Raw genomic sequence first — 13,013 nt, forward strand, 5'->3', positions numbered from 1 at the left:
GACAAATGATCTGGTCATTGTAGCCAATGGTCAGAACCTGCTGAATGTGAACCAAAACACCTTTTAAGACAGAGCCTGGAAGTGTGAACAAGGCTTTTCATCTTAATGCTGGTGGAGACCAAGGAGGTTATAATGGAGCAGGTGGAGGCAGGTTAAAGGAGTAGTAAAGGGAAAATGCATGTTTAGCCCTGTTTTAAGGTTACTTATGATCATATACAATGGTTCAGAGCAAAACGTTGACAAAACTAGCACTTTTGAGAAAGTCTGATAATTGCTCTACCACCGTTTTGGTCATACAATGGATGTGGGTGGGCATCTTGAAAAATCTTTCAAAAACATGTTAAACTCTCGATTTCAAAGACAAGAAACTCACCGAGGTGTTAGTTGGCGTTCAGACATATAATTCGCCATAAAGTAAGATTCTAGTTCATCTGGAAAGGCTTTTTTAAATATTAAGCATAGAACTATTTAGTCGCAGCACATACGTGTGTAAACTTCCGCAAACTAGGTAGCCTAGCAACATAAACAATAACAATCACTACCGTAAGTAGTTCCGCTTCCTGAATCCCCTCTGCGGATTGATCTACACATCTATTAGGTCGCGTCAATACAAGTCAATGGATTTCATAAAATTATCCATAAAACCTTACAGGATTCATACTTTGCTACGAATTTGTTGTCAGAACACCAACGGACACCAATTACCCCCTCGGTGAGCGTCTTGTCTTTGAAATCGAGAGTTTAACATGTTTTTGAAAGATTTTTCAAGGTGCCCATCCACATCCATTGTATGACCAAAACGGTGGTAGAGCAATTATCAGACTTTCTCAAAAGTGCTAGTTTTGTCAACGTTTTGATCTGAACCATTGTATGTGATCATAAGTAACCTTAAAACAGGGCTAAACATGCATTTTCCCTTTACTACTCCTTTAACCTGATCATTTTTACTCATGATGATGACTACATCATTCAGTCACAGTACTGTTGAGCTTTTCATTCTTCATTACTTACATTTCAAAATAGATGACATTAAAGTAAGGAATTAAATTATTTAAGAGTACACACACACACACACACACACACGCACACACACACGCACACACACACACACACACACACACACACACACACACACACACACACACACACACACACACACACACACACACACACACCCCGAAACAAACAGCCCAAACCTGCAAATGTTCCCTATGACATGCATGGTTGCATAACCAGAATACCACAGGTACAATGGCTAAAGACTAAAGAGCCCATGAAAGAAACACAACAGGCCAAACCAGTGATTTGAATGTAGCACGTCAGACGGCTGACACCTAATGTATGGTTTGTTGTAGTTCTCGTGTGACGTAACAGAAACACCCAAACTTGAAACAGGACTGTTGATGAGTTTCCTTTCTCTAGAGATCAGGCTTTCCCAACTGGCTATGTGACACTGGGCACCAGAACAACATAAAGAAGCCGATTCAGATCCAGATTTTCTTAGATTCAGATATGCCGAGTCTTCATTCTGGACAGGTGTTTAAAAATGTGATGGATCAATGTCTTTTTGTTTTTTATTTCTATTCAAATATGTTCACTCTTTTTCCTCCCACCTACAGTAGGTTAAATGAATACCAACAAGGATAAAGGTTGGATTTCAGAGCAAATCAAACTCAACACAAATCGATGTTCTGTTTATATTCTCTCCACAGCCCATCAAACCACCCAGGACCAAGTTCCTGACCAAGTCCTTAACCACAGGGTTTTTTGACCTGCCGTCCTCCTCGCCAGACGCAGGTTCTGTAGACAGAAACACCTCAAAGGTGAGAAAAAGAGGGAAACATGGACTGTCTCTCTAATCAGATCATAGACATTCTCACAGGTCTCTCTCTCTCGTCTCAGCCCTGTTTAAAGGTAAGAAGCCAGTCAGTGAACCAAGAGAGACATCCGAATCCGTTACCTGGGTCGGACTTACACTCTGAGTCCCTGGACAGAGCTCCATGCCCAGGTCTCTCCTCAAACACCACCACTGAGGTGAGTTACCTGCAGGTGATATATTTGTGATAATTCACACATCTCGCAGACACACGCACCTGTGTCTGTATAGGTTTTAGATGACTGTCACTCACTTTTGACAGAGCAACAGTCAGAACAGGGCCACGGAAGACGACCGGAGTCCCTGTCCCGATCGCCCACCTCTAATCCCACCAAAGAGCAAGACTGTGATTTCCAGGATGAGCTCTGCCTCAGTTAACAGTGGGGACTATGATACTCTCAAAACATCACATGTGATGGTAATGAGGCAAACTACTCCTTATAGGCCTTGTTTAATCCTGTAAACGAGATGAGACCTCAGGCGACTGCAGCCTCACTGTGTGGAAAGAGAGACAAAGCTTTACGGCTTTGTCAATGTAAATGTAGTCAAGCAGACTCAAGTATTGGTTTAGCCTTTAAGGTATTTATTAGAACAATGTATTTCCTCTTTGGCGGTATGTTTCTGCTTCAGGAAGCTGCAGCATTAATGCCCGACAGAGTAAAACAGAAGCAAAGGTTGATGCTGGTTCTTGAAAAACAGGCTCTCTTGTTTCCAGTTTCTGACATTTTTGTCTGGTGTTTTTGGTATTTACCAGCCCTCGCACTCAGGATATGAGAACGCGCCACGTTCTCCCCGCCCCCCACGGCCAGAGCGACCTCCTTCTCACACCCTGTCCCGCTCCCCATCAGGATTTGGCACCACGCCTCCACAACTGGAACTACTGCCGCAGGTCAGAAATGTAATTATCAGCTGCTGGCAGAAGCAGTAAAATAACATTCCTGAGTAGTTCAATGGGGTGTCAGGTCATGCTAGGCTCCTTTTCTCCAGGTCACTGTTGTATAGTTGTGATTTTTCGCAAATCTCACACACGCACCTGTGTCTGCATAAGCTTTAGATGACTGTCGCTCACTTTTGACAGAGCAACACTCAGAACAGGGCCACGGAAGATCAGCAGAGTCCCTGTCCTGCTCGCCAGCCTCCAGTCCCACCAAAGAGCAAGGCTGTGATTTCCAGGATGAGCTCTGCCTCAGCTAACAGTGGGGACTATGATACTCTCAAAACATCTCACGTGAAGGTAATGAGTCAAACTACTCACTTTACAGTACGCCATACAGTAGGCCGAGATACTTCTCTGGTTACACGAAGATGAAACAAGCATACAGTAATAGAGGTGGTGACTACTGCATCCATTCTCTGTTGTTCACCAGCCTCCAGATACAAAAAGTGAAAGGGTTCTGCCCCCTCTTCTTCCTCCTCCTCGATCTGAGCGCCCCCCTCTTCCCGTCATATCCCACTCCTCCTCAGTGTATGAGCGAACACTGCCACAGAAGGAGCTACTACCAAAGGTGAGCCCTCAGGTGACTGCAGCCTTAATGCACTGAAAAAGAGACCAACCTTTACAGCTCTATCAATGTAAATGTAGTCCAGTCAGGCAGACCCAAGTAGCCTATTTAAGGTATTCATTAGAACAATGTACACATTTCATCTTTGGCGGTACGGTTCTGCTTCAGAAAGCTGCAACATACTATGCATCAATCCCCTGACAGAGTAAAACAAGTCACTGACATTCCAGTCACTGACATTTTCGCCTGGGGTTTTGGGGTTTCACCAGCTCTCAGAATCAAGATATGAGAACATGCAACGTTCTCCCCGACCCCCGCGGCCAGAGCGACCCCCGTCACTCACCCCATCCCACTCGCCATCAAGATTTGAAACCCCGCCTCCACAACTGGAACTTCACAGGACACAGGTCAGAAATCAAATGATCAGCTGCTGATCGAAGCAGTAAAACAGCATCTATACTGTTTCTTCAATGGGGTGTCAAGTCATGCTAGACTCCACCCGTATTGCTTTCATCTGAGCTGATCATAGATTTGACTGTTTAAAAAAAACAAAAAAACAATAACAAACAATTTTTTTGAATGATTATGAAACTTACTTAGTCCAGTAGGGAAAATTATCATGTTGTCTGTCTGTGAGTGTCTCACTGAATATCACATCTAACCGACAGAGTTCAGAGGGCTACTTTTGTGATGACAGACGGCCTTCTCCTGTTCTTATCAAGACCAGGAGTCTGTCCACCTACAGCCCCAGCTCTGGCCCTCCGGCTGGGTATAACTCTCCCCGTAGAGCCAGCACTGGGACTTACAAGGTGACAGTGCAAAATACAATACAAAATACAATATATATATATATATCAATTATTGTTTTCTTCGAATGAACTACTGTATGTAAGTATTGAGCCAAGAGCTGGTTTTGATGTGAGGTGTACATTCCTTACTGTTAGTGTTGTTTGGGGTGTGTGTGTAACCAATCTCGTTGCAAGCCTAGCAGGTTGGTCATTATTATATCAGATAGCTAGTGAAATGGCAGTGGAATAATAGTATTTCCCAACTTTCTCTATCCCCTCAGCACCCCTGTCCTGCTGTGCCCCCACCACCTTCATTCAACCCCCCACCACCACCTGCAGCCAGCAGATACTCACCATACAGTTCACCTACTGTGTACGATACAGAGTCACTGTACAGTGAGATAGACGAGCGACCTTATCTAGAAATACTGCCTGAGGAGAATGAACACCGGGTGAGAAACACACAGATATGCAGACACAGACATGCATGTACTGTACACACACACATGCATGCACATGCTATACTTAACTCAAAATATTATTCCTGCATTTGTCTAATTTCAGTTCCAACCATCATACAGTGTGTACAGGGCACACTGTGGACCGTCAACAATGACCCACTCACAGTCACAGCTAGAACCCCGTTATATAAACACATGCTTCGCACCACGGACCCCTGTCACTGAGGATATGGAGGTACACTAATGATAAACAGTCAAAGTAATGGACCAACATTGTATTGATTGGTCTCCCTTTGCAATTTCCTGTATTTACTTAGTAGCAAATTTGAGACAATTTGTTAAGTGAATACACAGAACAGTACACTGATTGATTTTATTCTCCACTTAAAACCGGAAGGTTCCGGCTCTCATACATCTAGATTACATTGCAAAGAAAAGTGCTTTGAAAACAACCCCTATCACTCATAGCCTGGAACCCTTTTCTGTTCTTCCATAGGATTTTGAAAGTCTGATGAGATGGATGAGGACAGTGGAATGTGAGTTAGAATTTCTAGATTTTCTAGATTGATCTAGTTTTAGAGCTGTTGCTGTGCTCTCTCCCTAATATACATCCATTCTTAGCTCACATGGATACATGTAGAGCACAGAATGCAGAATGTTTAGCACATTATACTGTACTATCTCCAACCTCTCCTGAGTAACTGCTTTCTTTCAGATAGGGAAAACACTCCTTTATCACTGTATGGTCTCAGCGTAGTACAGGAAACAAGGTGAGACCAAACAAACACGCACACACACGCGCACGAGTGCACACAAACACACAGTAGATTGTATCAGTAATGAATTATTATCTTTTGTATTCGTTTCTCCATTCCTCCAGGGAATTCAACCAGAGGGCCCTGCATGTGAAGAAAGGCCTCTGTCTCTTCAACTACCTCCTGATCAAACGCAACGACTCCCTGCGCAGCCACATCTTTGAGCTCAACAGCATTGCCGGCACCCTAGAAAAGGTGAAGAGCAAATCCAAGAAATTGGGCATTGCCGCAGGCACCACAGGCATAGTAGGAGTGGTGTCAGTCATTGCGGGCATCGCCCTGGCGCCAGTGACCATGGGCGCCTCCCTGGTCGCCACAGCGGTGGGGGCGGGCCTGGTAGCGGGGAGCGGCGGCATGGGCGTCTCGGGAATGATGCACAAGAAGAGCAAGCCGGTGGACAGGAAGAGGGTGGAGAAGGTGGTGGAGGACTACAGGGCTGACATCACAGACGTGGAGCGATGTCTCTCCCTCATCCGCACTGGCATGGACAATCTGAGGCAGCACGATGTCTGCAGGCTGCAGGGAGCTGGGGTCGACCCAGAGGCCCTGAGGACTGCCACTGTGGCTCACAATCTACACCGGAGTGCTGTGTACCAGGCTGTGGGTAGGACCACGTATACTGGTGGTGTATCATCTGAGAGTCTGTTGGAAACATTTACAAAGAACCTAGACAGCTACTTCACTGAGAATGATGGCAAGCTGAAGCTGGGTACTGACACTAAGTTTGCCTGCCAAGTCCGCTTGCTGGCTCAGGGGCTACTTGAGGTGCTGAATGAACTGAACAAAATCTGGGAGACATTCACATCCGCGACCAATATTTGAAAGTGTGTGTGTGTGCGTGTGTGGCCAGGCGGCCTAATCACTTTCAATGTTGTGGTAACTGAGCTTGCCATAATGCAGTTTCACTGCAGTTTGAGCTGGTATATAACCAAATCTGATTTTGAAAATGTATGCACAATAAATAAACAAACAATGTACAGTAGGACCCCACTCATCCGAACTTCAGAGATCCGAACCTCCCGGTCTACCGGACAGGCTTAAAATAGGCTACGTTTCTTTTCTTTGAGCCTGCTATCTGGTTACTTGTGGGATTTTCATTACAGTACTGTATCCTACTGTGAATAAAAACAGAACACAAAATGCAAATGAGTCTGCTGCACGAGAGCTGCATTCCTTGGTAGCCAGAAAGCGCGTCAGCAACCTGAAGCAGAGGAGTATCGAGTCATTTTTCGTTCCCAGTTAATGGACTTCAGGAAAACAGACATGTTGTGAGCATGTAGATTAGCCTATACAGTACTAGGCTTACTGTATTTGTTAAATAATAGCCTACAGCCTAGGCCACGTTAGCCTACATCGGTTGTTTTAGAGACTTTCTTTTAGGCTACAATAGCCTAAGACACGACTTGTTTGTCATTTTATTTATTTATTGATTATCATTTGCTCTAATTGTTGTTGGGTTGTTTTTAGGATAGGCTACCATTTTCTTCTGCGAATACAGTAGCCTATCGATACAGCGTGGGCCTACTTTGAGAATTAAGTACTGTATTTGATCAAAGCCTGCATTCAAGTGGAAATTCGTTTATTTTATTATAGGCTACTATAGACATATTATAGGATAGGCTATATGAGTTTAGTTGGCTATTTGATTGCAATTTTGATGCATTTTCACAAGTAATTTAGGGTATTTATCGGTCTATTATGAGTCTATATGAAACAAGTATACCACCTATTGCATTTGGTGCATTTTAACATAAGTTTCAGTCATCCGGACATTTCAGAGATACGAACGACCTTCGGTCCCGTTGGGTTCGGATAAGTGGGGCCCTACTGTACTATATTTTGGTCAGTTTGAGGGTTTGCCAAGCATTCGCGTAGTGATATACAAAGAGGAGGCTGCGGAAGGATTCCATAGGTCCTGAGGAGAGATCTATAATAACACCGCGCCCCATCGCCGGCGCCATTTCTTTCCAACTAAATCTAACCACAATATCAGCGATATTTTGTGACAGTGCTCCTTTGGGCGAAATGGCAGTGTAAACGACGTGCAGCGGCAGTCTAGCAGCAGCAACCACCTCAGTGCATCAACCCAGTGCACTGCATAACTTTATATTTGTCAAAATGACGTAAGTATATATTTTATATGACAATTCGTTAAGTCGGCCTTGACAACTCAGCGAGCCCGTGATTTCGAGCTAACGTTAGCTAGCAAGTTAGATGACCTTTAATTTATAAGGATTTTCTGTTTCGGCAGATATTGTTTATAATTTACATTTCCAGTGTAACGTTTAGCGTTAAGAGCAGTGATGTGACATTAGCACGAATAGGCACTGAATTATTCAGAGTAACATCAGATCCAGAAACATGTGGCATACCTATAACATTACATTGTAACACTGCATGAGAAGCCTGTAGCCGTGAAATTAGCTCGTTTCACATATCAAACGATCATACATTAATGAAAGGCTTCATAAGTGCCAACGCGGCAAAGGTAAAATGGGTTCGTGATACAAGAGCTACCATCAAAATGGCGTCTGGCTCAGTGTTCACTGTTTGAGAACAATGTGGCTGTTGGTCGAGCGAGGCCATCTTATTCGCGAGACACGCTGCTAAACCATCCATGACCACAAGCGCCCCAGACCAGGGTTACCGTGGAAACGGAACAGGCTCTGACGTCAGCAGTCACGAGGAATAGGCGGGATTTACTGTGGCTCAGTAAATGTAGTTATGGAGGTGCACGGCCCTTCTAATGGGGGCAGTGTTGTGCTAAAATCCAAACAGTACACCTGTTTACACCCCAATGAGCCAAGCTTAATTTTCTAATAGAGATGATTTTTGAAGCAGTTGTAAAGTGAATGTGTTTTTCTGTTTACCCAAAATACTCAATCCTGTCTTTTCTCATCTCTCCTCCCAGGTCCTTCGTAGGAACCCTCACTACTGCTGCAGTCGACAGCATAAAAGAACCTCTCGACGCTTTGCTCACGCTACGTGTTCAGTCGCAGACCCCGTTGACAGAAGAAATCCACCGCCATGACTCTGATGATGAACTCACCGTTTGGCCTGGACGACATGGAGGCCCTACTATGGGGGCCTTCCTTTCCCATGGCTGACCCCATGGGGTCCCTCCTCCACCTGGATGAAGAAGGAACCTCCATAGAGGGGGGGGCGTCGCCCCTCTCGTCATCTTTCTCCTCTTCTCCACCTCCCCCCCGCTCCCCTCCTCCCTCTCCGCCCTCCCTGCTCCTCCAGGACGACAAGCCTGAGGTGGACATGTCCCTCCCCTGGCTGTCTGCTGACGAGCTGGGACACTCCCACATCGGCGTGAACGGTGGCAAAGGTGAGGGCCTATCGGACACTGACATCCTATAACATGTCTATGCAAATGTCTGACTTAAGTTTGATACAGACTTCAGTATTGGTTGAAGTGAGCAGCTCTGTGACCTCTTTCTTTAATCCTTCTGCAGAGGATGCCTTCTCCGGCCTGGACTGGATGGCAGAGAGGGTGGACCTGAGCGAGTTTGACCTGGACTCCCTCATGGATTCCTGCAGCGCAGACGAGCCGCCCAGCTCCCCCGAAGACCTCATCGCCTCCCTGGAGTGTCCTACAGAGTTGGACTCCCTCCCTCTCCCCAGGCTACCCGCCCTCCATGACCTCCCGGTACTCCCCGTCACGGAACGCTTTCTTCCCACACCTGTATCCCACAACGACCCACCGGAGGTGCGCTCCCCGCCCCCGTGTGTCCCCGAGGTCCAGGAAGAGCTGGAGATCAAATCTGAGCCAGCGTCCCCGGCCCCCTCCCCCCCCGACGCGCCTCCTCCCACGTTCTCCCTAGACCTGGGCAGTGAGGTGGATGTGTCCGATTGTGACAGCAAGCCGCTGGTTCCCCCCGAGGTGCCCCAGGTCCCCAGGATTGTGCTCTCCCTCTCCCCAACCCGCATCGTCCTCCTCCTGGCCTCCAAAGAGGAGTTGGGGGTCTCCGCCGCCACGGTAGCCATACCAAAGCTCACTAGCAGCACCAGTGTCAGCTCCCCTCAGCTCTACCGACACTGTCCCACCACCGCCCCGGCAAAGTCTCCCAGGAGCAGACCGTACCCAAGCTCCAAGCCCGACTCCATCACACACTCTCCCTCCGCCACCTTCACCGTGAGAGTGAAGTCCTCCAGCGGAGGACCCCCGAAGGAGAAGAAGCTGAAGAAGATGGAGCAGAACAAGACGGCAGCCACACGCTACCGCCAGAAGAAGAGGGTTGAGCAGGAGGCCCTGAACGTCGAATGCAACGATCTGGAGAGGAGGAACCAGGAGCTGGAGGAGAAGGCAGACTCCCTGGCCAGGGAGATCCAGTACCTGAAGGAGTTGATGGAAGAGGTGCGCTTAGCCAAGAGCCTGAAGAGCCCGGCACCAGTGAGCTGTAACAGTCCTTGAGGAAGACAGTAAAAAATTATGTGGACAGACAAATGGAGGTGTTGACTTAGGGTTGGGAACTAAAACTCGATTCCAAATTAGAACTGAATCCAAAATGCCAAGTACCGGGTACCCTTAAAATAACAATAATTGACCTTCTGGTTCTGCTTATGGGTTCCTAAACTCGATAACCCTTTAATTATTGCAAACAGGCTACATATCTGCAAGGACATACGTAGCTATCTGCCAGGACCTGTCTTTGCATCAACGCAACAGCGTGTCCATTTGTTTAGATACGAGCTAGCATGCAGGGCTAACGTCACCCCAGTGTGAAAGATAAACTGTGGTAAACAGTCAAGTGTGGCTTCACATAAAAGAAAACGACAACAAAGCAAAGTGCAATGCATTGTGGGAAGCTAATTAGCTGCAAGTCAGGTTGAACATCAGGGCTGTGTTCGGAATCGCTCCCTATTCACTATATAGTGCACTATATAGGGCGTCAGCCATTTTGTTTGTAGTGTCCGAATTCTCCACGGAATTTTCGTTCCCTATATAGTCCACTATTTATTACCCACAAGTCACCTTGATTTCCAGGGTCCAGTGCATGTACCCTACATTTTCTCCGATATACCACAATGCAATGCAGTTGAGTGGTCTCGCGAAGAGGGCTGTGAACGGAGGATGGCGGCGGCAACTTTCGTGTATAAACTGAAGGAACTCTAGCTTGCGGAGCTAAATCGTAAACATGTAATGTTTGTAAACATGTTACTTGATCGTGCGCTTCATAGCGAGCTAGGTAGCGCGGCTATAGCCAACGTTACATCTTGCAATTAACAGACAGGACCAAAGTAGAAAAACCACACATGCACATGATTAGAATTTAAATTTCAACACTTTATTTGGGATTTAACATTCAAAATGAACACACAAAAGCAAATCCGATACTACCTGAGTGAGTACATCTCAACCTGCAGCGTGAATGCTCCCTGTTAGACTTGTTTGTTTACACGCGGGCGCATCCGCCTGCATCACACGAATGACCGACGCATTTTTGTGACGTTCGGTGTAGTGTCCGAATACTCCTTAAACCATTCCCTAGGTAGTTCACTACATAGTGAACCCTATATAGGGAATAGGGAGTGAGGGAACGAGGGAGCGATTCCGAACACAGCCCAGATCTGTCCAAACATCAGCCAGTACTAGTAGCACCTCCAGTAGAGATAGACGCACACCATTCTCATTGGCAATGAAGGGAAAGCTGACCTTAAACTGCAGTGTCACAGAACGGCATTTGTGGTGAAAGGGCTACATCCCTTGTTGTTGAATCTCGGCCATAACAAGAGATAGTTTGACCAATCAACGGATTCCTCCCTGGTACAAGGTGGAAAAGTTAACATTTTATCTGAGCTCAGTGATGTTAGAAAGGTTGCCTTAACCAGCGACAGCTGGACAAGCATTTCCCAAGACCATTATCTTACAGTGACAGCACACTGTCATTGATGGAAAAATGAGACAAAGTACTCAAAACAAAAGCACTCTATTCAGCGATCAGTTGACACTTAAAATAATAAAGATATTTTTGATATCTTAACATTTGACCTCATTTAAAAAATAAAAAAAACATTTTGGTTTTGAAACAGGGAATCGCTAATAACTGGAATCGATAAGCAGAATCACAATCGAAGTTTCAAGTGATACCCAACCCTAGTGTTGACAGAAAGATGCTCAGTGAGTCCTCTAAATATCCCTTAGGAGGATTAGGTCTTATGCTTTTCAGATGCATGCGACGCCCCAGGTTGTATTAACGGTTCATCAACTTGTCTCCTTCCATTAGTCTCGTAACTACTGTGAAAAAAATATAAACTGTATTTCACAGTAAAAACCTCTAAGTATTTTCCTCACTGTATCCTACATGTTTTATGTTGAAAACCTTAGTATGCGTATAACTGTTCATGAGTAGATTTTGAAACCTTATGTACATTTAGCACCATATGATCTGTGTATCAATTTAGAACTTTAATAAAGGGTCATTAAACAATTTCATTTTCTGACTCATTTGGGCAGTGCCTAGGACTTTCATGGACCATTGACTACTAACCTTAATAGAGGGTTTAGAACATGTGAAAGCATCTGCAAAGCCAAATCAAATATAGCTTGACCAGTCGAGATGAAGGAATATGACAACATCAAATATACAAGTGCAAGGGGGGATTAATAATGGATAACTGTTGCAGTATGCTCTTCAACAAATGACTGCTGTGAGTGTATTGGAAAGTGCTGGAAAGTCATATTCCAGAGCAGCTGTTCAAATATAGCCCATGATTGACCTGCCTTTCGTCCATGCCCAGACCAGACCATACCCAGCTGCATTATCATGGCGTGCTTGTTCAGTCTGAGGGTCAGATATGGCCGAACAGTCACCCTGTATTCCTGTTCTTTGCATTCCAATCCTAAGCAAAAAAGACAGCGACACAGTTCATTCATTGTGCCGTAGCTAACGTTAGCTAACGTTCCAACTGTAGCTAGTTAACAAAATCTAGGTTTAACCCTAACCAGCTTAGCCTGGCCAAACAACTGTACTCTTGTGGCTGAGGTAGAGGTAAGGGCTATCAGATAGCAGCACAGTCCCTGGAACAGAAGTGGGTCAGTCTTGTGACGCATTACAATAAGACCTGTGGTGCCTCTTTCAGACTGAAAGCAATAATGGGCTAAGCCTGACCAGCATGCTGTACACGAGTGTGGGATCAAATGACATGTCATGTGACAGCGTTATTTCCCCCATCTTAGTTCTAGCATTGAGGGATGGATACAGTAACCTTAATCCACAGTTCTAATTTTCTGCTGTTTAGTTGTGTACATTATCTAATATTTGAAAGTGTGTGTGTGTGTGTGTGATAGAGAGCTGACCTCAGCACCACTGCCCTAATGGAGATTGACCCTAGTGACACTTTCTGCATTCAGACTAAAACTGGGATTATGGCACACACTATGGCTCCAGGCTTTGGTCCACAAAGTTTAGGGGACATCCATATCTGCACCTGTGCCAGTCCTATACAGTAAAATGGAAATGTAGGCGGTGTACTGACAAAAACAAACATGTTTTTTTCAAACTCTATTCATTACAAACTGTAGAGCCCTCACTCATCACTGTTCTGTCAGCATGTCCATTTAG

The 13,013-nt window shown here is 45.5% G+C and overlaps 1 protein-coding gene across 1 annotated transcript; it reads left to right on the forward strand.

Moving 5' to 3' along the window:
* Positions 1 to 7,423: 7,423 nt before the first annotated feature.
* On the forward strand, positions 7,424 to 11,865 carry atf4b (activating transcription factor 4b). Its single transcript, XM_084438573.1, has 3 exons — positions 7,424 to 7,565; positions 8,354 to 8,776; positions 8,904 to 11,865. Exons 2-3 carry the CDS (start codon positions 8,470 to 8,472, stop codon positions 9,860 to 9,862), a joined length of 1,266 nt encoding a protein of 421 aa, XP_084294699.1. The 5' UTR covers positions 7,424 to 7,565; positions 8,354 to 8,469; the 3' UTR covers positions 9,863 to 11,865.
* Positions 11,866 to 13,013: the final 1,148 nt, after the last annotated feature.

Source organism: Borostomias antarcticus (assembly GCF_949987555.1).
Source record: "Borostomias antarcticus genome assembly, chromosome: 5".
NCBI classification, from domain to species: domain Eukaryota; kingdom Metazoa; phylum Chordata; class Actinopteri; order Stomiiformes; family Stomiidae; genus Borostomias; species Borostomias antarcticus.

Coding starts and splice junctions, on each gene's coding strand:
- atf4b (XM_084438573.1), top strand. CDS start 8,470: ATGACTCTGATGATGAACTCACCGTTTGGCCTGGACGACATGGAGGCC. Junction 8,777..8,903: donor CGGCGTGAACGGTGGCAAAG/GTGAGGGCCTAT, acceptor ATCCTTCTGCAG/AGGATGCCTTCTCCGGCCTG.